This window comes from Tamandua tetradactyla, chromosome 5, assembly GCF_023851605.1.
Source record: "Tamandua tetradactyla isolate mTamTet1 chromosome 5, mTamTet1.pri, whole genome shotgun sequence".
NCBI classification, from domain to species: domain Eukaryota; kingdom Metazoa; phylum Chordata; class Mammalia; order Pilosa; family Myrmecophagidae; genus Tamandua; species Tamandua tetradactyla.
In genome coordinates, this window is record NC_135331.1 from 154430502 (window position 1) to 154453763 (window position 23262).

General features: G+C 39.2%; 1 protein-coding gene across 9 annotated transcripts in view; it reads left to right on the plus strand.

Moving 5' to 3' along the window:
- KLHL32 (kelch like family member 32) overlaps positions 1-23262 on the plus strand; it is a 277053-nt gene that overhangs the window by 182655 nt on the left and 71136 nt on the right. For 5 of the 9 annotated variants that reach the window (XR_013176298.1, XM_077162441.1, XM_077162445.1 and 2 more), the window contains one exon: positions 13759-13974. The exons of 2 other annotated variants lie outside the window; for them this stretch is intronic. Coding sequence is in view for 3 of the 7 variants with exons in the window: in XM_077162441.1 (XP_077018556.1) it covers positions 13759-13974 (216 nt within the window). In the remaining 4 variants the exon portion in view is untranslated. Of the gene's footprint in view, positions 1-13758; positions 13975-23262 lie in introns of those variants that run through there. 2 more of the 9 variants (XM_077162448.1, XM_077162443.1) reach the window with 2 other exon arrangements.

The window sequence follows — 23262 nt, forward strand, 5'->3', positions numbered from 1 at the left end:
CTACCCCTGTCTTCCCAATCAACAACATATCGTACAAGTCTGTTCCTGAAGATTTTGTTAAATAATCACCATTTAGAAAAATGTGTTTTTTTCTCTGTTACTTCTTGATTTTGTAGAAATGCATATACTGTCTTTTAAAAGGCTACAAATAATTAGGTGGACCTTCAGCTTCTTCTTGCTTCTGAAATGGGCAAACACCATACCAAACTTGTACTTTAATACATAGTAAAACCAGGCTTTGTCAAAATAGCACATTAAATGGTACTGATGTTTTGTAGATAGGATGCTTTGTATATTGCTTCCCTTATCATTCTGCCCCATCTTCATATACAGAATTCAAAAAAAACAATTGGGAAAATCTCTCATCTCTAACTCAGGTGTATAATAAGTACATATAATTCATGTTGGATTGAGTTCCTGCTGCATGCACCATGAAATTCCCTGTGAATAGGACTTTTTTATAATAAAGATCATGATGTCTTAAGCTCTCTGACTAAGGGAAACAAAAGTGTATTTGTTAAAAAAAAAGAAGAAAAATTGAGGTTATTTCTTCCTGAGAGAGGGCTGTCCATGTATCCCAGTTCACTCCAGCCATTTTTCCTTGTGGCTTTCCCTCCTGGACTTCTACTCCACCCCCTTTCCTTTAGAGCAGGCTTGTTGTCATTTTTCTGCATGTTCAAGGGTCATATGCTCTAGGCCCAGGGAAATGTGTCATTAGCTTGGCTCCAGGGGTCACACAATTGGTTTTGCAGCAAAAATATGTTTGCACAGGTGTTTTAGTTTCCTTGGCTACTCAAGGAAGTGGCATGCAATGGACTGGCTTACACTATGGGAATTTGTTAGCTCCGTTTTGAGGGTAAGAGACAGCCCAAATCAAGGCATCGGCAGGGTGATGCTTTCTTTCGAAGCTTGGCATTCTGGGGCTGACTGCCCGCGACCCTTGTCCTGGGCTCCTCTGTCACATGACAGTGGACATGGCAGCCTCTCTGGGCCTCTCTGCTCTCTTGGGTTCTGTTGAATTTCAGCTTTTTACTTCCTGCGGCCTTTTCTCTATCTGTCTGAATTTCATTCCACTGGTAAAGGATTCCAGTAATAAGACCCACCCTGCTTGAGGTGGGCTATACACCTTAACTGAAGTAACCTCATCTCAGGGTCTTATTTGCAAAGGGGTTACATCAACAGAAATGGATTCTTTAAAAACATGTTTTTCTGGGGGGTACATACAGCTCCAAACCGCGGCAGCAGGATAGAGTAATTCCTTTCTTCACTCAAAAGTGTATTCCAGATCAATGTTTCTTAAATTTGAGTGTACATGGGAATTGCCTGAAAGGCTTCTTAAAACGGATGGCTGAGCTCAACCCCTGAGTCTTTGATTCCGTAGGTCTGGCCAGGGGCCTGAGAATCTGCATTCTAACACTCTCCCAGGCGATGTTCCTGGCCCAGGAACCACAGTTTGAACCACAGTCCTTCTTTTCTTCAAGTACCTGCTTGTCAAATCACTGATATTCAGATTTTGAAAATGTCATCACATTATGATAAATTTAAACTGGTCCTAGTTTATACTTAGAAGGATTTTGATGTTATGTATCCTTCATATAGTATCCAACCTATAAAAAGGCAAAACAATGCAGATCTGAAACCAAAAACCTCCAATCCCCACTCTTATTTGAAATAATAATTAAACAATCTATATAGACAATTGGCTATATTTTTTTATTGAGATACATATTCGCATACATACAGTCATCCAAAATGTACAATCGGTGGTTCATAGTATCAACATATAGTTGTGCATTCATCATCACAATCTATTTTTTTTTAATATTTGTATTATGAACAACAAACCGACATACCAACATTCTTGACATATGAACATTCTTGACATGGTTACAATCAGTGGCTCACAATATCATCACATAGTTGTGTATTCATCACCGTGCTCATTTTTTTTTTTTGCACATTTGCATCTCTCCAGCAAAAGAAAGAAAAAATAAAAAACTCGTTGTTTTGGGGCTTATTTTCAGTATTCTCTGGCTTTGTGGTGGTATATGAAGAAATAAAAACTATTAAATAAGGAAATATATTTCTATTTTTTTTTAATTGTAGCCTGCTTTTAGCTTCTGTTGCATCAAAAAGAATTTACAGTTATTAAAATTGCAGTTTTAAAACCCAAATTACCCGGAAATTCTGTTTTCAAAGAAAATAGAACATATACATGAATTTGTCCATAATTCAGTGATGATCCCCTGTTAAACTTTGAAACAGCGGTTCCCAGCACATGGTGATAGGGAGCTAGAATTATTAGTTATTGATGGCAATGCCTGTGCTGGGTTGCTAGCTTATGGGAGAATTTTCCAAGGAATAATGTAAAAATAAAAATATTCATGACCCTTGGATATTATACATACAGTTGATTATGAAAATGTACCTGTAACCTAATTTGAAATTCCCCTGTTATACAGCACAACTATATTTAAATAGGCCTTCAAAGACTCTGAGAATTAAAAGCATGTTGGGTTTCTTTGTGTGTGTGTATTTTTAAAATTTCTGCTAATATTTTGTTTTAGTTTAATCAAATTGTACTGTTTACATATTTATATCAATATATGAATATGTAATTACAGTTCTCCGTATATATTTATATGTTTATATACATATATATACATATATATCTCTACTTCTCTACGTATTTATACCTCTAAAAAATACCAGGGTTAGATTATTTTATCATAAAACAAGTTATCTGGCCTGCATTGTCAATGAATTGCTGTTTTCCTCCCATAACAATTAGATTTTATCCTGTCAACTTTAATGTAAAGTAGATATTATGGAGAAAACTCACAGATCTTTTTACATACATGATATACATAGAACTTTACTTTTCTATGTGATTCATCCCACGCTATTAAAAGGTTTGGATTTTCGTTTGTTTGTTCCAACATGTTCTGGAGGGTCAGCCCCTCAGTACAGCTCTACACCGATGCCCTTTATGTTGTTTCCTCTGGTCTCATCATGCAATCCTTTTCTGCAGCACAGGTTGTGTAGTCATGTAACATCCTGATTTACAACTAGGTTGTAATCCATATAGGAAACAGGTGGAATCACAACTGGGGTATGGTGCCTTGGATATTAATTACTTGGCTCAGCAGTGGAATTTCTAAAGCCGTATATACTTTTTGTCTTAATTATGCATTCATTAAAAGGTTTTATACCCAACAGAATAAAGTAAATATTTTTTTGATCTCCATAGTGTGCTCCCAGACTGTAGATTTGCACAGCAGGGTCTTGATAATCTGAATAAATTATATTTCCCCAAGGAGTTTATCTTTCAAATAAGGTTATAAAGAAATGCAGCTCCCCCATCCTTAGATTTTGCTCTGTGCCACTCTGCTGCGTGTAATATAAAGCATGGGAACCAGAGTATATCATGGATGGTGATACATAACTTGGTATCCTCTAGTACAATGTCTCAGTCTGTCATCTTGGCTTATCTCTGGTGACGTCTTCTTTAAGTACAAAATAAATGAATGATTTTACCTGGCAATTGTGATTTTTTTGCTGATGTTTGTAGCAAAGTCTATATTACATATTCAGTGTTCTATTTCCTTCCCCCAACCAGTGAATAAAATTTATGGGATATACAAAACTATAGTTTAAGCAGTGTTGGCAGCATAAAAAGGGGGAAAGATAATAACAGTTTTAGGTTCTGTGTTTTGAGCACCTAATTTGCTGAGGCCATCTATTGGTCAGCTTCATATTACGTGCTTTTCCTATAATTCCAAACTAAAGGAATTCATGCCGCAATTTATGACCTATGAAGGAGACACGGAAAAACATAAAATTATAAACCCAAATAAATATGCACAATCAGTTGAACTTGTAATTTTTCTGGTTCATAAAGAATAAGATGGCAAAGCACCTGTTATTGAATGGCAGCTTAAATTTGGCATAGAGCTGTGAAATGTTCAGGCAAACAGCCATGTCCCTCCAACTCTCCCAGTCCTTGGGCTGCCATATTGTGTCCATTGACCAACAGTCTAGATATAGTCCTTGCTTAAACTCTTTTAGAGGAGCAAGAGAATCTATGTTATACTGGAAGTTAAGAAATAAAAGCAATGAAAGTTGAGTTTTTGCAACTCTGATATTTTCTCTTGCCTGCCCACTATTCATCAACCAAAACTATACTAAGTAGCCACTATATGAATGCAGGGAGATAGATCCAAGAAATAAAAATACCATGCACACCTTTATGGGTAACTGGTGAGAAAAGTCTGTAGCCACTGTCAAAGGGTTAAACAAATGATACAAATGGCCAGTGCAATTAGAAGTCTGAAGAGGGAGCAGCCCTCTAGTAAGAGTGGACAGGCCTGGCTTTACAAGGAAGTGGGATCAGACCTTTTTCCCCCCTTCTGCCTCGGGAGGGGAAGAAGATTTATAATGCAGAACTTCCTTTTCTTGCAAGCTTTTAAAGTCTGCTGAATCAAGCAAAGCCTTTAAATCCTTCACAAATAATAACCATTGGTTAACAAGTAGTTTCACAATTCCCCTTATGGCTAAAAGAATATGGTGAAATTCAGTTCCCACTTGGTAATGTTTAAGATAATTGTGAAACCTCATTCCCATTCTCTTAAGGCAGCTAGCAGCTTAAGGCAAATAGCATGGGCATTTATACATCCCTGGTAATTACTAAGTACCAAGAGAGGTAAGATTGTTTTTCAATATTCTGGGAAGAAACAAACAAAAAAAAAAACACCAATAATGTGGAAAGTAGTCAGAAGACCCAAGATTCACTGTGGCAGCCAGGCCACCTTTGCTACTGCAAAGTAGGTTTTCTACCATATTTACTAATTGTGTGAAAAATCTGATGCATTAGTTCATCATGAGAAAATTTCTTAAGCTCAGAAATGGTAAATATTGGAAACCACCTTTCCCGTTAATTGTGGAAAATCTGTTCATTTAGTCTAACTGGGAAATCTTATCTATAACCAAGCTGTCTTTTCCTCTTTTATGTTTGAAGTCATGGTTGTGCTTTACAACGTGTTGATTTTTTTGTGATCATAATCCAACACTTTTCCAATTACAGTCTATGACAAAGGCGATAAGATTGGCACTGTATAGCATCCAAAAAAAAAAATACAATACAAAACCTACCTTTTAGGAAATTTTTACCATGTGGAAGATAAGTTATACATATAAATAGCTTAGTATATGGCAGGAGATATGAACTGGGAGGCATTAGAATTCATCCATGAAAAAGGCTTCATTTTTATCATATCCTACTTGGTCATTGGTCCCCATAAGTTGCCAGTACGATGCTTTTATTTCACTTTGAGTTAACATTGTTAAACTTCAAAACACATTGGTTTCATATGCAGGTTATCAGGCTACTTGGAACAGATTTGGGAGCAGCAAAAAAAAAAGTATGTCTCGACTTTCACAACAAGAGTGACCTTTCCTTTAAAGGAGTCCTCAAAATCAGTGGCATGTCAACATTTTTTAATTATGACTTTGAGTTTTATGTATGTTATTACATGGTGGGCAAAGAAATGTCATCATGTCTCCTGACTATCTTCATTTGTAGAGAAGCATTTACATGATAGCAAAGTACACTGTATAAGTTTCCCAGCTGCTAAAATATGTATTATACTATGGTTTGGCTTAACAGCAGGAATTTATTGGCTCACAGTTTCAGAGGCAAGAAGGCTACTTTCCTCCCAAGGACCTATCTTCTGGCTGGCCGGCAATCTTTTGAGTTCCTTAACTTGTCCGTTACTTAGCAATGAACATGAAAGCATCTTTTCCTTTCTGTGTTCCATTGACTTTAGCTTCTGCTTGTTCCCCATAGTTTCTCTCTTTCTGTGTCCAATTTCCTTTGATTATGAGGACTTCAGCCTTGTTGGATTGAGGCCTATCCTCATTCAGGTTGGACACACTGTAACTAATAGTATCTTCAAAGCTGCTCTTTACGAATGGGTTCACACCCACAGGACCAGGGGTTGGGATCAGGATAATCCCTAAGAGGCTCCAATACTTGTAAATGAAAGATCGTAATTATAATGGTGCGGTCTACAGTACTGCGTTGAGTGCAATTACATGGGAAAATCTGGAATCCCATTCAGTTTGGTAGATTGTCATTAGAAGGGGAAGAAATCGAGGAAATCCAAATGGCATTACTCTTATTTTGACCTGGAGAGAAATTTATTATTACCTTAAATCCGGGTCATAGTTTCCTATATTGGTAGTACACATTGTTTGGTACTTATTTTTTTAAATAAGTCATTGATGTTTTCAGAACTAGTTCTGAGAAACAGGCTCTGTTAAGGTAATGTCTTGCATAATTTTACTTAGGGGTAACAAAGCACCTCCATCAGATTTCTGAATCTATCAGTTTAACGCTGACTTTTGACTGAACCAGAATGTTTTTGGGGCAGATTTTGGGGGAATATTATAAATTAGATGCAATCACAAAATGGCAGATATTTTCTGTTGTGTATAATTCCTCCCCCAGGGTCACAGCTGAACTGCAGTGCTGGATGGGTGAGGGGTGACTGACAGAGTCAGGCAGGGGATGCACAGGCACGGCTGAAGCAAAGGGAGACTGCATGGTAGAAATGGAGGTCATTGATTCACAGTTTGTATCGCTATTGACCCATATCAAGACGCATCACTTGGCGTGGGCAGACAAAAACCAGGCTGTGGGTTGTGTGCAGTGAACACGTAGCTCCTAGCTATAAGGCTGTACATGTTTTTTTTCCCCCCACTTGAAAGAGTATTAGAATGCAAGTGAGTCAGGGTGGCCTTTCAGGGTTAGGTTTAAACGTGCTAAAAAGTATAAGATAAAGTACATCTTAGGTGAACTTTGGTCCTTTATTCTTAGTACCTGTTTATTGAGATATACTTCATGACTGATGGCCAATCCCTCTGTGACGGACGAGAACTGCCAGGCCTGTTACAAAGGCCAAGGCTTGTCATTTGCTTGCTGCCTCTGCTAGTTTGGGAAGAATGGAAGCCCCCAGCTGCCCTGCTTTCCGCCACTCATAACCTAAATGACCTGATCATGGGCCTCGCAAATGTGATTACAACTGAAAATAATACAAATTAGGACAGTATTTGCTTTTTTTTCCCCTTGATGTATTCAATAGTTCATCTGGGGAATGTCCATTTTAATGTCCTGTTAAGGGTAATAGGCCACACGCAAAGCCAAATTTGTAGAATATGTAGAGTTTAAGAATTCTTGAATTCGACAAACTGGTGTTTATTCCATAGCTAGTGAGTATTGGGGACAAATTTTATGCTTTTTCTTGTTATTTAACTTGTCATTCACACAATAAGAAACAAATAGAAGGCCAAAGAGAAGCCAAATAGCCCTTAACCAAAGACGAATAAATACTGTTTAAAAATATTCCCTTAAGATAAACAATGTATGCACCATGATTCTGGATAGAAACTAAATTTCAAGTGAGAAACAGTGTTACATAAATGAAACCTTTTTTGGGAAAACAGAAATTTCTCTTTTTACTCAAGAGTTTGTTGTTGAGCTATCATTTTCATTCAAAACCACTGCCTCTATCTGGGCATTTAGAGTTTTGAGTCATAGAGTGTAAGAAAAGTGAGACAATCTCATAATTAGGCCAGAGTACCATTTGCAATGGTATTAAAATATTTTTTTTTTTTTTTTTTTTTTTTTTTTAAAGGAAAGACAGAGAGAAGGAAGGAAGGATAGAAGGAAGGAAGAGAGGAAGAAAGGGAAACATCTTTTAAACATTTTCTTGTTTTATTGTATTTTTTGTTTCTCCGTTTTCGTTACATGGGCTGGGGCCGGGAATCGAACCGAGGTCCTCCGGCGTAGCAGGCAAGCACTTTGCCCGCTGAGCCACCGCGGCCCGCCCGGTATTAAAATATTTTGAGCAGTTAATTGATAAAGGAAATAATTCTCTCTTAGACTTGGGGAAAAAAAAAACTTCAGGTGGATTGTACTATTTCTTTTTGCAGTGCAGAACCATTGTCTCATACTTGTCTATTAGCACTTTCAACTCTGGTCATTATTACCAATTTTCCCTTAGGAAAAACTGGATGACTACTAGCTTTGTCTTAGGGTATATGTAGGAAGGCCAGAGAGAGAATAGGAAAAGATGAGGGAGGCTAATAGGGTAGGAAGAATAGTCTGATTAGGTGATGTTTAGAATGGGATGGATATATTAGAAAGACGTGGCCTGTTCTTATTTGCTTAATTATAAGTAAACAGAAAAAAAAACACATGGACATTTGTTAAACATGCATATATTGATCAGCTTCTCTAAGCTAGACACTAGGGATGCAACAAACCATAAACCACTGGCCTGTCCCCAAGGGACTTAGAGTTTAGTAGAGGGAGGCAAATCTGTAATCACTGGACAATTAAAATGGCAAGTGCTGAGCTAGAAATCTGCAGAGGGCAAGTTGGAGGCACAAAGGAAGAAATGGCCAATTCAGCCTGAATTAAGGGAAATTGAAAAGGTGAGAAGGGTTAGATGGATGTTCCACCCATTCTTTCATTCCACAAGTTTGGATTGAGCCCCTGTCATCTGCCTGGAGCTCTTCTAGGCACCAGAGATAGAGCAGTGAACCAAACCAAGGGGACCTTCCTTCCGCAGAACTTATTTTCTGGGGGTTGGGGTGGTGGAGGTCAGTATATTATAAACACATAGGCAAATAAGTGCAGGTGATAATTGCAGATAGTGATGAGTGCTACAATAGAGTAATGTAATAGAGGATGGCATGGGGAGGGAGTGGATGGTGAGATTTGAGATAGGATGCTCAGACAGAACAGTGGAAATGAAAGTGTTCCTTCATAAGAATGTTGCACTTGCTACTTCGTTTTGCACATGCTGCTGCTTCTGTTTAAAATTCTCCCTGCAGCCCCACCTCCATCTCTACTCTACCCTTTTGCCCAACTAATATCCACTCTTCCCTCAGCTATCACCTTCATTGTGACTTGCAGGGGAAGTCTTTCCTAATTTTCCACTCCAGGTATTCTACCCTCTATAATCTTTGCTCCAGTTGTAATTTTCCATTTATTTGTGAGACTTTTTGGTTAAATGGCTCCCTCTTCCACTAGACAGTACACTCCACGAGGGCTGGGGCTTGTCTGTTCTGCTCACTATTGCAGTGCCAGCCACATGATGTCCGTATGCAGGCAGTTGTCAGAGCTGAGGCCTGGCCAGGTGGATTGTTGTACTTTAGGATAAGAAACTCAGCGGGGCTGGGTTCATGGAAGGCTGTCCAATGCTTACAGAATTCTTCCTGTAAGGAAGCGGGAACCTATTTGTGGGTTTTAAAGAGATGATCAGTATGCTCAGGTTCTCATAAGTAGAGAAGATGGAGAGTTTGGCACTGAAGGCAGGAAGGATGGTTTCGGTCACTGTTTCAGGGAGTGTGAGCAGGAGATGATGAGGGACAGGAGATGCCAAGGAAAAAGGGCAGACAGGACTTGGTGACTTACTAGATATGAACTTCTGCGTTCTTGGTGTGGGTGACTGGACGGGGTCATTCTCTAAGGGGGGGGGGGATATGGGAGGAGATGGAGATTTGCATAAAATAAGTTCAAATTGGATACTTTGAATTCTGTATGGCAGTGAGACATCCAAGAGAAGATTTCCTCTTATCTGCAGTTGGAAATATGAATGCAGAACTTAGGAAAGAAGTTTGAGCTAAAAATGTAGATGTAGGAGGCATTAACTTATAATCAGTTTATAACTCAACTGTCTGGTTTTGATTTTAGTGGTCCTCTCTTTCCCTGACTTACGATTTAGCTTGATTAAGACTTGGATATCTAAAGTGACCATAGTCTTCGTTTTGACCTCCTTATGTCAGTGATTGGCTTGTGATTTATTGATGTCCAAGAGTAATGTTCAAATATACCTTGTTATTCTTTGCACCCCAAATCGAGACTTTACTTCCAAGTGCCAGGCTGTTATAGTGACTGCTTTACATGCATTATATCCATGACAATCCTATGAGCTAGCTGATTTCTCAGTTTTGTAAATGGGAATCAAGAGAGGGCTTGTGAGTCACCCAAGGCCACAGCCAATGGTGGGTGTTAGAACTGGTTTTGATCAGGTCTGTCTGACTCGATTGCCTGGGTTGCTTGCAAGTAGCTGTGGTTGCTGGTAGCTTTTTTATACCCATGAAGGCAATTATTCATTCTTTCTCCAACATATAAAAGACTTCTTTCATAAAAGTCTACAAGTCTGTACACAAAACATTAACAGTGATTATCTCTGCGTGGTAGAATTATGGTGAGTTTTATTTTCCATTACATGTTTTGTATTTCCTGAATTCTGTGAAATTTACTTTTATAATCAGAAACATAATGGCACAGTTTCTAAAACAGCGATGACTTTTTTCAATCCAGAGTATTACAGTGGGCGTTTAATGCTGCTTAGCCATTGCCTCTTATCACCATCCCCTCCCCCATCACACAAATGGAAATCCTTAAAAGCAGCATGATTTGGTGATTAATTTGCCTGCACATGATCTTAGCCAAAAGAATGGGACATGATGATTTTGCTGAAAGCTTATAGAGCCCGTCCTTCTAAACATGAGGAATGTGTCTCCTGGTGTAATAACCCCTCTGTGAAGGCAGGTTTTCTTTTGTCCCTTAATCCCCACTTTCTACATTTTTTGTTTACATGGGCAGGGGGCAGGCACCAGGAAGTGAACCCGGGTCTCTGGCATGGCAAGTGAGAACTCTGCCACTGAGCCACCTTGGCCTGCCCCCCAGTTTCTGCATTTTAACTACTAAGGTGTTAAGCATGCATGTCAAAGGGGGTAGAAATCTCTGACATCTAGAAAACATTTGAGATTTGGGGAATACATGTTTTGAAGCAGAAGAGGGACAAAATGAGAAGCCAAGGTCGGGGAACAGACTTAATTGAGGTTTCTCTTGTAAGCAAGGCTATGTCAGTTCAGTTCCCCTTTGCTGTTCCATCAACAGTTGATGCTTATCCATTTAGCCACCTTAGTTCTCCACTAGTAAACTTGAAATACTTTGTTAATTGGATTTAGGGCTTATATAAAATTATGTCTTCATGAAATGAAAATGTTTCAGGACCATGGAAGAAGGCATAAAATAATTACCTTCAAAAGAAATGATCACAGAGCATAAAAAGCAGTTTTTAAAATGCTCCATTAAAATAAATCCTCTTGTTCTGCATAGTTCTGAATTGTACTGCTGCTAAGTTGTAGGCTTCTAATCTAAAGAGACCTGGTTTTTGTTAATTTTTCAACATTCAGCATACCTCCATATAAAGATATAATATAGAATATTTCATTGCTGATACATAAATCTGTCCCAAACTCATAGTTGTACTCACCTTTTTGGCAGGAGAACAAATGAAGAAAAACTTTCTCCCAGCATTCTCTGCCAGTCTACCTTTTACTTTAGGAGCTTTGTTTTTTCTGCCTCTGGCTTTTTCTGCATGCTCGCCTCTCTGAGGGGGTGCAACAGGCACAGCCCAGACCATGAGCCACCTTTAGGGCACGAGCCCAAAGAGCACTTGAGGGGCACTGATACAGCTGCCAACCCTTTAGGGGGCGATAGAGTGATTTAGTGGGTCTTGGGAATGCTATCCAGGATCTCAAAGTCAGTTGCTTGCAAGACACACCTGCCAGTAATGATTTCATTATGCACAGGAGATGGTCCTAAAATTCACTGTGAAATCTCCCCTTCCAAGGGAAATGTGTTCTTTTCCTCCTCAAGTAGAATTGATCCTAAAAAATTCAGATTTGGAGAACAAGTTTAAATATTTTTTGAAAAAAGACTGGCTACAGGAGTCAGATCATCAGTATTCCTCTTATAAAATCTGTTGAATGGGAACGCAGGATACTTTGATTGACTGACTGTGAATGTACTCCTAGAACCTTAAAGTTATAATGGACTTTAATGGTCATCTGTGGAAAACTTCATTTTAAAGAGAAACATTTAGCACGGGCAACGGTGGCTCAGTGGCAGAGTTCTCGCCTGCCATGCCGGAGACTCTTAGATCATTTCCCGGTACCTGCCCATGTCATAATTAAAAAAAAAAAAAAGTTAAGCATTTATTCCTTTTCAATTGTATTGACAAATGGGACTATTTAGAGTCAGACTCTTAGGGCTGATTCCTAGAGTCATCTGGCTTAACTTCTTTTAGGAATGTAATTGAGTGTCATCTCCAACCAAAGGAAATACAATCTAAAGTAGGAAAATTTAATTAGGTAGCCCTGATGAAGATGCATCTGTTGATCTGAGAACTTCTTTTAGCTTTTTTATTATTCATTTTATTATTTAGAACAACATTGTCCAGTAGAAATATAGTGGGAGTCACACATATAAATTTTAACTGTCCAGTAGCCACATTTTTTAAAAGAAAAATTTTAAAAAGTAAAAAGAAATGAGCAATTAGTTATATTTTAGCACAACAATAATAATGATAATAATATATTTAACCCAATATATCTAGAATTGTATCATGTCAAGATCTAACCAATATGAAAAATATTAATAATGTATTTGACTTCTATTTGTCTTATTAAATCTGAACTTCATGTAGATTTTATACTTATCTCACATCTCAATTCAGACCAGCCACATTTCGTGTATACAATAAGCACATGAGGTTAGCAGCTACCATGTTGGACAGCACAGATTAGAATATATTCATTTAAACTCTCAAATGTTACCAGGGCAAATACATTAAAATAAAATAATTTTAGGGCTTTTAATATTCTTAGCAAAAAAATGGAAAACATTGAAAATTCGGTATATAGTGACATTTCACACTTCTTAAGTTTTTGGGAAACACTGATCAAATACTAATAATCAAAAGTTAACAATGAGTGGAAACTAGAACGTAGCCACCCTCACTCACAGGTAAGTTTTGCCCACAAATCTGCATGCTCACACTGCTTCTCACGGGGTTAAGGTGGCACAGGCGTCACGGTGACCAGGCTCTTTGGGGACATTATCGTAGAGCCCCAACTATGAGTCTGAAAAACTGACAGATAAAATCCCCAACGAATGAAGCATTGCCACAGAAACTATGTGAAAAGGAAGGAGAGGATGCCACTGGTGGTCTGAATCATTGAAACTTATGAAAAGCAAGAGGCAGTTATGAATTATTCATCACAGGTGGATTCAGGGTAGAGTTATTCAGGACTGAAATCTTTTCCGTGAGATTTCCTCATTACCTAAGACCTTGCATTTGAATCTGTTTTAATTTCATTAAGTCAGAATGGGTTATTTTTTTATTCAAAGACATCCTTTGTTTGAAGTTTTGACTGGAGAAAGAACAAACTCGGTATATCTTTGTGTTTTTGGGGTCTTTTAATCATGACTCCCAGTTCATCTGCCCTCGCCTCCTCAGCAGGAAAAACTCACTTCCCAAGGTTAAGGGTAGAAAAATTATTGACCTCATTTGTTAAAACATGTCTAAAAAGTCACAAAGTAACAGTTTAGCGGGTAAAATCAGAAACCCCTTTAAAAACATTTATTAAGATTTATTAAACATATGGGTTTTAAGAGGGTCAAAGTGAGGGAAAGTGATGACTTCTAGAGGAGTGGTTCTCTGCCTAGAACCTTATAATTGAAAATTTTTTATATTAACAATGGGGTACAGTCTCATTTCTCCCATTCCTATCTCGCAAACCTTAATGAGTCAATCTAAATTTCTTTTGTGCTCCTTCTTGGATTGATTGCTAAGAGATCTTTTTTTTTTTCCATTTTTATTTTTTGACATCCAGGAATTAAATAGCTTTAATTACTTGGATCTGTACAGACTTGCCGACCTCTTTAACCTCACTTTGTTGGAGAAGGCAGTGATCGATTTCCTAGTGAAACATCTCTCTGAACTCCTGAAGAGTCGCCCCGAAGACGTTCTAACGCTCCCTTATTGTCTGCTCCAGGAGGTAGTGAAGAGTGACCGCCTGACCTCCCTGAGCGAAGAGCAGATCTGGCAGGTAAGGGCGCTCTGCACGGGTCCTCTTTGGGCATTGAGAAGTCAGGAAATTATTAAAAGTTAAAGGATCGAGGAGCCGTGGAAACGGTTTTACCTGTTTTGATCCTCTCCAGGTTGAAGTTGTAGCAGTCCTGTTCCCTTGTTCAGGAACTTGGAGGTCTCGGTGTACTCAGTTTACCCCAGGGGATTGCAGGTGTGATTCCTCAGACACTCACAATTTCAGAACCATGCGGCTCCTGGAGCCCTAACTTGGTGACTTCAGAAACAGTCAGATTTTTCCTCTGAAAAAAATTGGTCCTTAAGTTGTCTTTGAGAACAGTGGTCTGTAAAATGGTATCTGTGCATATTTCAGACTAGTGGAATCGGAATACATTGTGGCCTTTCCTGTAAACAATCCAGGAATGTTTCTTTATCACAGTAGAGAGCTGCTTGGGCCGCAAATGAAATGAAGCTGCTCTTGCACTGTGGTGAAAAACCCTTCCTCCTTAGTTCATTCCGCATTCATTGCTGTTTGTCCTAAGCCCTGGCTTGTCGCCTGCCCTAGCGTGCAGTTCACATATCCTTTATCTAGGGGACAAGAGGATGTTTTGGGTTTTGAAGCTGATTATTCAATTTAAATCCTTTCAATAGCCATCCCTAGTGACTCTCCTTGAAAAATCCACATGATGTCTTTGGGAAACAGAGCCCATCTCTTCCCCTTCTTACACTGCCTATCTGAGTCTCTGATGCACTGGTTAGCCATCTTGTTACTTATAGACTGCCATACCTTCAAGACTTCATAATCATTTGAAAAGTATTTATATATGGAATACAAGGGAAAACATAAAGTCCTCTGTTAGCCGAGGAAGCAGTGAATCCCTGGTGCCAAATGACATTCAGAGGGTACTGTGATTCTGGCCAAAATAGAGTCCCAGACAACTGTCAATCATCCAGCATCCGGCTCGAGATGATTGTGTTGTCGCCTTTTTCCCTTAATTAGTCAGCAGCTTCGCTCTTCATTACTGTTTTCACCAGTGTTGGGAGTAAGAGATGTAGAGGTTAAATGGTCTCCCAGGTCCCAGGCTCTTTATGGACTTGAGGCCCTTCGCTTTACAACAGGCCTGAACTATGGCTTTTATTACCCCCATTTTCCAAATGAACAAAGTGAGGCATCAGAGCCTCTTGCAGCATTGCAGAACAAAACCAGGTTTGAAACCCAGGTCTGCATACCTTGCCTATCGCTCCACCAGGCCATGCTGCCTTCACAAAGAAAACATAAGGGGGAAAAAATAAGCAATTTTTTTTTTTTTTTTACTATTTCTCCATTATTTCTGATAATGTTTATTCAGGCAGAGGTTGAAAGTGTTGGTCAGAATGAGTTTTGGCATGAATTTCAATTATCCATGGCTCTCCCCTATACACAGAATCCATCAGAATTTACTCTGGTCAATTCATGGTGGGAAGTAGCAGAATTTTTCTTCATTTCCCAAAGGGGAGAAGTCTTAGAATGAATTCTGCTTTTGATTCTCTCTCACTGAATTGAGAATTGACGCCAACTGTTCTTGTGGTTCTCTTTCTTTTGACGGCACTGCCAGAGATGCCATGATAATGTTCAGATGTTTGAGTGTCAAAACAATCCCAAACTGTCCACTTAAGAGTTATCATAATTGCCTCTCTAAAGGTTACTAAGATGATAGTGTAGAATTTTAAAAACTGGTTTCTGCTGCAGGCAATATATGTTTTTTTTATATCTGGTCCTCAAGAAATAATTAAAAGAGTCAGGTAAATCTTATCAATTTGGGCATTCAGCAGGCAATAAGAAACTGTTTTTGCTTTATCTTAGTAAATAAGTAATTCCCTCATACTCAACCCAATAGAGAAAATCAAATCAGACCAGCTATATTGCCTCAAGTATGGTTAAGTTCATCATTTTTGCCAAGGTTATACTAGTAATGCAATAAACCATGGAAGAATCTAATATTCAGCCCAGGGTGAAGATTGGGTGTGCCAGAGGATTAGTGTCAGGGTGCTTTATAGAAGTGAAACTTGATAGACAGGTTGGAGGCAGATCTACAGAATCTCATTAAATTGCTGAATTGTTCATTACGGAGCGTTCTCACTGTAATAAAGTGCTCATTGACTTTGACAAATCTCCATCCCATGTCTTAAAGCACAGTGAAGCAAAGGGTGTTGGGGAGAAGAAAGGAAATTGGCACAAAGTAGAACAGGTAATAGAAAAGCTGATGGAGGGGTAGTGCTGTTTGATTAATATGTGCAACCGGTAACCTGCAAGAGAGCCCTCTAAACACATACACACGTGTTTACACACGTGACTCTCCCACCACCTACTGATAATGAAATCTGGGATAATCCCTTTTTTTTAGTGAAAGGTCTAATTTTCATTGTTCACCAGACTTCATGAGGTCTGGCTCTGAAGATGAATCATATGAGCCTTCAGATTATCCCTGCTGAAGAAATTCCTTTTTCCTTTTTCCTGCCACCACTTCTTCAGTCTCTTTCTTGATAAAATGTGCTGCTGGCTTCAATAACTATTCTGCGCATCTCTGAACCTGTGGAGTCTCCAAGGCTTACACCATATACCTGCTCTTTTTTTCCATCTGACCTTTGTAAACTTTAAGTCTCTTCTTTCACTGAGGACTTCATGGTCTCTCCGAGACAATTTTTCTCTCCTTTTCCTGGCCTGAAATTACTTGGTGCATTGGTTAACCTTTATATTCAGAGGTAACATATGGCCTTGCACCAAATACACACCTTCAATGTATAAGGACATAGAAGACCCCTCCAGACATGTTCTTTTTTTTTATTCTGTTCAATTCAGCACAACAATTTAGTCTTATGTTTCAAGGCCAGTGATTTCTCAGGTTCTGGGTGAAAGACAACAAAGAGACTATTAGCTCCAGAGAAAGGAGAGACTAACAATGAGCAAATCAGCTCAAAAGAAAACATGGGACAAGAGGTTACTTGAATTTGTGCCCTGACAAATCTCCACCAATTTTATTTTCTTTTGGGTTTTAGCTCCCGACTTGGACTTTTTTCAACAGGACCCTGTTAAATTTCCTTTGTTAAATTCTACATATAATTTCAGACTATTGGACTGGATTTCTGCCATAAATTTTAGAGTGAAACAACAAAACCACTCTGTACTGCAGCCATGCATTCTGTCCTCATTTTCCTAGAAAGCATTAGCTAATCTCAGTTTTCTTCCCAAGAAAATGCATTCTCTGACTCTTCTACCTCAGATTCTTTTTCACCAAAATGAGATTACATTTATAGAAAATGCCTGAACTTAATGTATATTCTCTTGTATTTGTCAGTATAGGGAGAAGATGTGACATTCCATCCCTTCACATTTATTGAGCGCCTACTAAGCGCCAAGAACCAGGCTGGGTATAGCAGAGTACAGGTTTGCTAATTACATTTCCCTACCCCAGGCTCGCACCCCAAATGCAAGAGAGCCTTTTGCTTTTGAGTTTTAGTTTCCTATGCTGCTCAAACTAAATACCTTAAAATGGCTTGGCTTAAACAATGGGAGTATATTAGCTTAGGCTTTGAGGCTGAAAAAAATGTCCAAATCAAGGCATCATCAAGGCGAAGCTTTCTTCCCAGAGACTGCCTGCTGACAGTGCTTGGGTGCTCTGCCACTTGGAAGGCACATCATGGCATCTGCTGGTCTCTCCCTTCTCTTCTGGGTTTCATTGATTTCAGTTTCTTCTGTGACCTTCTTTCTCTTTTTCTGAATTTCATTCCTTTTGAAAGACTCTGTGAATAGGATTAACTTCCATCCTGAATGAGGTGGGCCACACCTTAACTAAAGTAACCTCACCAAAAGGTCCTATATGCAATAGGTTTACACCCTCAGGAATGGATTAGATTTAAGAACAAGTTTTTTTTTTGTTGCAAACAGTTTCAAATTGCCACAGCATGAATTTACCATTTTGAATCATTTCACCTCTAAAGTAGCAGGAAAAGAAAAGAAAAACAAAATAACAAAATAAAAACATAAAGTAGCAGGAACAAGAAAGATGCTTAAAAAATGGATAAGGACCACTTATTAAAAGAATATTTTTTTACCACCTGTTATATGTTAGGAACAGAGTTGGAAGCTTGATCCCGGGGTAAAAAGTTGTAAAAAATATACGATTATTGGGTTAGACAGCTTTAGTTCAGCTTTATTATTGAGGGTGGAGAATTTTATTGTATCTTTAACTTATTAACATATTAACTTGTTTCCCTAGTTTAGTGAAGGAGATTTATCTCAGGTAATCATATTTCCTTATTATTTTATTTGGCCAGTACATGTATTGGTGCTTTTCTTCCTTTTTTAAACTTGAGGTTGAGGGCACCTCTTACTGTTTTTTAAGTCTAAATCTACCAGTTCGGCCAAGCAATCCAGTGTTGTGTGATTTGAGGTCAAATTAGGTCAGACTTAGCAGGAAGTCTCGTCCTCTAGCTGACTTAAGTTCTCTCTTAGTATGGCAAAGAATGACCAGGCGCTCTGGTCTTGAGGGGAAGAGACTCTTGCTTACCTTAATCTACAGTCCTGTGTTCCAGGAGGCAGAGGCTGTGCCTGCACTGCGTTTGCCTCGTACACTGCCCCGCTGTCCTCTTGTACGCTATAAGTTATAAATAAACACAGTGCACAGTTTTGTATTAAAATGTATCGAATGGATAATAAGGCATCCTACTATTCCTTCATAAGGCTGGATTTATTCAAGGAAAATTGTTATACAAAAGGAGTTTGGCCTTTTTAGAGATGGCATTTTTTTTCCTTACCAAATTTTTAGTTGGGAATTTGCTTCCAAAAGTCATCCCGCTAATAACACATTCTCTTTATTTCTCTAGAGACATATGTCAAATACTGTTTAGAGTAGTCATCAACCTCAAATTCAGTGATTTTTGACAGGCCCCCCTGTTTGTTTGTTTGCTTACCTTTACCACAAAACTACCCATGTTACAATTTGCTTTAATCATCTTTCTTCAAAAGGAGTCCCAGAAGGTGAACCCAAACTGAAAGCTGCTGTCATACTGTAGTTGGAAAGTAGAGGGTCCTAGTCATGTACTCACCTTTACCCTTTTATCTCTTAGATGATAAATTGATGCAAATGCACCACTGGCCAGAGAGAAGCAAGGATTCCAAACAGTACTGTATTTCAAACACTATCATAACATTTCATATTTGAATATCACATCACATTTTCCAGAACACTTCTACACTGGCCAAGGCATTGTACTCCTTATGTACAGGGGGCAGAAATTGAGGTAACAAAACTTGAAAGTAAGTTCATGTCTTCCAGCTCTCAGAGCCTTTCTGCTTTATTCCACAGCCTCTAAATTTGTAAGAGGAGCTCAAATGTACTTAGAAGTGGTTGACACAGGGGCACATCAAATTAATTCTGTAACTTTAAAAAATAGTTAGGAGGAGGGCGGTGGAATGGTGGCTCAGTGGCAGAGTTCTCGCCAGCCGTGCCAGAGACCCGGGTTCGATTTCCGTTGCCTGCCCATGCCAAAAGAAAAAACTAATTAGGAGGGGCTTGAACACTGTGGTTGCCCACAGAGTGAAAGGACGATGACCGCTCAGCCCACCTTTGTGTCACATTGCTAATTCTAGCTCTGTGCTACGTGACATGTGCCTCATTCATTCATTACTTCATCCCAAACAGTTACTGAATGCCAACTCCACAGATGACGCCACGTGGAGCAGCACTGTTGCCTGCTGTATGATGTGTGCCGAGCAGCCAGTACTGGAAAGGACTGCCATGACCCTGTTCTCCCGGGTCTTGCAGTTCCCCTCACTTATCTCACAGGATTCTTAGGTCTGATGTGGAGCCTTCTGCTGCCTCTCTTTCCTATCCTGCCTGGTTCCTGCCCTCAGAGTGGTGACTGATCTGGACTAAATAGTTGAAAGATTTCTTTGCTAAACCGGGACATGTTGGAATGGTATGGGGGCATTGGAAAATGCGGTGCCTTTGGGTGGTTCAGCACCACCTTTCTTTATTTCTCTGTTCACTGTTAACTCTTCTGCACCCCCCCCAAACAGCTTTGTAAGGCTTTGCATGTGGAAATTAGGACCTAGAAGGGAACAGTTCAAGACTCAAAAAAAATCAACTGTGGGTGATTATTTAATCAAAAAATGCCTTGAGTGGTGTCCACTTTTTTGACACTCGGACCTTGGTAACTAGAAGCAAGAGAAAATACTATGGCCTAAGATGTATCCCTAAATGAAATTTGTAATCTTTCACCCAATTCCTGCCCTTCCCAATTCTCTTTCATACATGAATGTGCCATTACTGGTTTTTGTTTGTTTGTTTGTTTGTTTCAGATAGCTAGCTAGGCACTTTCTGGCCATGGGGACTCCTTTATTTTTCACTTACCAATCCTTAAGCGATTCAAATTGGTACCATGTCTCAGTTTTCTTTCTGAAACTTCCTGCAGTCCTCCCAGCCACAAACTGTTCTACAAATTTGATGGGAATATCTTCATTTCTTTCACATTAGATACTAGTGAAGAGAATAAACACGGACTTTGCATCCCAAACAGAGCTTTGCCCTAAGGATGTGTAGTCTTCTGTGGCCTCCAGCTGGCCGCTGAGCTGAGCTGCTATTTCAGGGCTTTTGCTGGAAGCCACCAGGGCACATGGTCAGTTGCTCTTCCTGCTCCCCCTGCAGCTTGCTCCTCTGTGAGGACTCATCCCTGAGAAGCTCAACTAGTGGCTTTGCTGTTTGTCTGGGTGATGCGCCTTTGCGAGACGCATGGCGCATTCATTTCAGAGGAACTTTGCTCCAGTTATGTGCTGGAGCTGTGTGTTGTCAGGTAGCTGTGAGGGGCAGTGATTATTAGAAATTACAGGAGACCCAACTTGTAGTCATGTGGGGCTGTCCCCATGAGTTAATAGGTTAGCGTGTGTGTAGTTTTTTTTTTTTTTTTTTTTAAGAATGAGCACAACAGAACAAGGTGATTTATGAGATAGGACATATTTATGTTCCCTCCTTCTAATTTTCATTGTGATTCATGTTATTTCCAGACTGATATTTTTGTTGCTGCTGCTGTGAGAAGGAAAGAGATGACTGGGGAACAGTACTTATGTATTGGCCTGCAGTAATATTGCTGCTACCTGGCTTATCAGGGATTTAAAAATAAAACCCCATTATAGTCTATATAGGAGGTAGGAATCCCCAAGGCTAGGCACAAAAGTTCATCAGTAACAACAACAATGAGTCTTCACATTCCTGAAGCGCTTTCAATTTTAAAGCATGTTAACCCACGTTACTTCATTTTGAATCCCTCATCAGCTTTGGTAGGTCCATAAGGCAAGTATTATCCAAGTTTTAATAACAATTATCCAATTTGTGAGGAAACAAGCTCACAAAGGTGGAGTGATCGAGCCTCTTCCTGGTGCAGGTTTTGGTGTAGGTCTCACTGTATACTCCTGAAATACACCTGCACTTGAAGAAAACAGAACCTCACAGCACCTTAGCATCTGCTCGTAAGTTAGAGAGGTTTTTATATATTGCAATGTAATGAGTGAGCCCGCAGTATAGACTTCCTGAGAAATTACTGGTTTTCATTTTTACCTGCTATGCACCTTTGTGGGAGGTTGCAAAAATGATTCCTATAGTGGCACTGAGGTGTGGCCTTTTCTCAGCGTCTGGAAGATTGAGGCTGTAGATGGGTTATGGAGGAAGAATGGAGAGAAAATTTTGGCAGAGGTAGGAAAGAGCAGCAAACGAGATGATGAAGTATTAAGCAGGGAAAGAAGGCCAAATAAAGGAGGATCACTTTAAAAACCCCATCAAGAGATTTAAATCAGTGTGAAAGAGAATTCAAGTGTGGGAGTCCTTATCCATCCCAGACTGAATGGAAGACATGGAAATTATCAGTCTTGACATCTTCACTTTATGCCCAATATATTGAATAAGTTTAGAAAATTTTGTTGCAGAAATTGATAGTTGGGTGGTGGTCTAGATAACATAAGGGGCTCAGAGGAAAGGGAAAAATATTAATTTATTGGAATTGATAAATGTTAGTCTCTTTCCAATATAAATGAACCTTTGGATTCTTTTCAGGCCAGTTGAATGCCCAGCGGCCATGGTGTTCCTGCCAGTTGGCCCTGAAAACCATAGAGATTTCCTCTTACATGTCCCCTAAGGGAGAGTTCCAGATTTAGCTGTGGAGTGGCCCAGAGGCTCTGTACTTATTTATGTTCAAAAGAGTTGTCTGGAGAGAGCTTGACATTTATTGTTGAATACTGACATTCTTATACCCCAGTTCTCCCCACTCCTGCTTCCAGGACTTTTGCTCCAAGTAAAAATAAAACAGAACACCTCCACAGACCTGTAGGAGAAAAGTGGCCACTCTAAGGTAATCATCTGGGGCAGTCTTCACAGATAAAGGTACTTCTTAGACTTATCTGAGTCCATAGTACAGAGCAGTGCATTCTCTGTGGGGACGTTTTCCTCCTTCGTCTGACCACCTCCTTCTTGCTACTTGGGGTGGCATATTGGAGGAGTGCAAATGGATTTTGGTATTCTGGTAGAGAAAACATAACCAAGAAGAAAAATCCTTTTAGGAAAAAAACACCTTGATGGGTTCTAAAGATAAATATCCAAGATTTTTAATAATATTTGTAAATATTAAATACTATTTATATTATTTTTTAATTTATGTTACAAGTTAGTTTGGGTAGGTGGCACAGATATTACTTAAGCATCATGAGCATAAACTTAAAAAGTGCCCCATAACTTGGAGGCTGATGTACATATATTTCATATGTGTCCTTTTGTAATATTTTTAAATTGTGAAATATATATATACAAGAAAGCTATAAATTTCAATGGACATTGTAATACGTAGTTATAGAACAGATTTCAAAACTTGGTATGGGTTATAGTTCCACCATTTCAGATGTCTCCTTCTAGCTGCTCTAAAACACTGGACTTAAAAAATAAATATCAATATAATGATTGAGCAGTCATACTCATTTGTTAAATCCTGTCTTTTCTAATTATAACTCCTCCTCCTCCTTTGACCTTTCTCCCACTCTTTAGGGGTATTTGGGCTATGCCCATTCTGACTTTTATGTTGGAAAGGGCTGTGGACAATATGGCTTGGGGGGATGGAATGAGTTGATGTTCTGTGGAGGCTGGCCCCTCTGGGTTGCAGGACTTATCTGGCCTAGGATCCCTCTCAAGGTTGTAGCTTTCTAGAAAGTAATCCTAGTGCATGAAACTTTTTTGTAGAATCTCAGGTAGAGCCCTGGGTGTTCTTCAGGGTTGACAGGAATGGTTTTGGT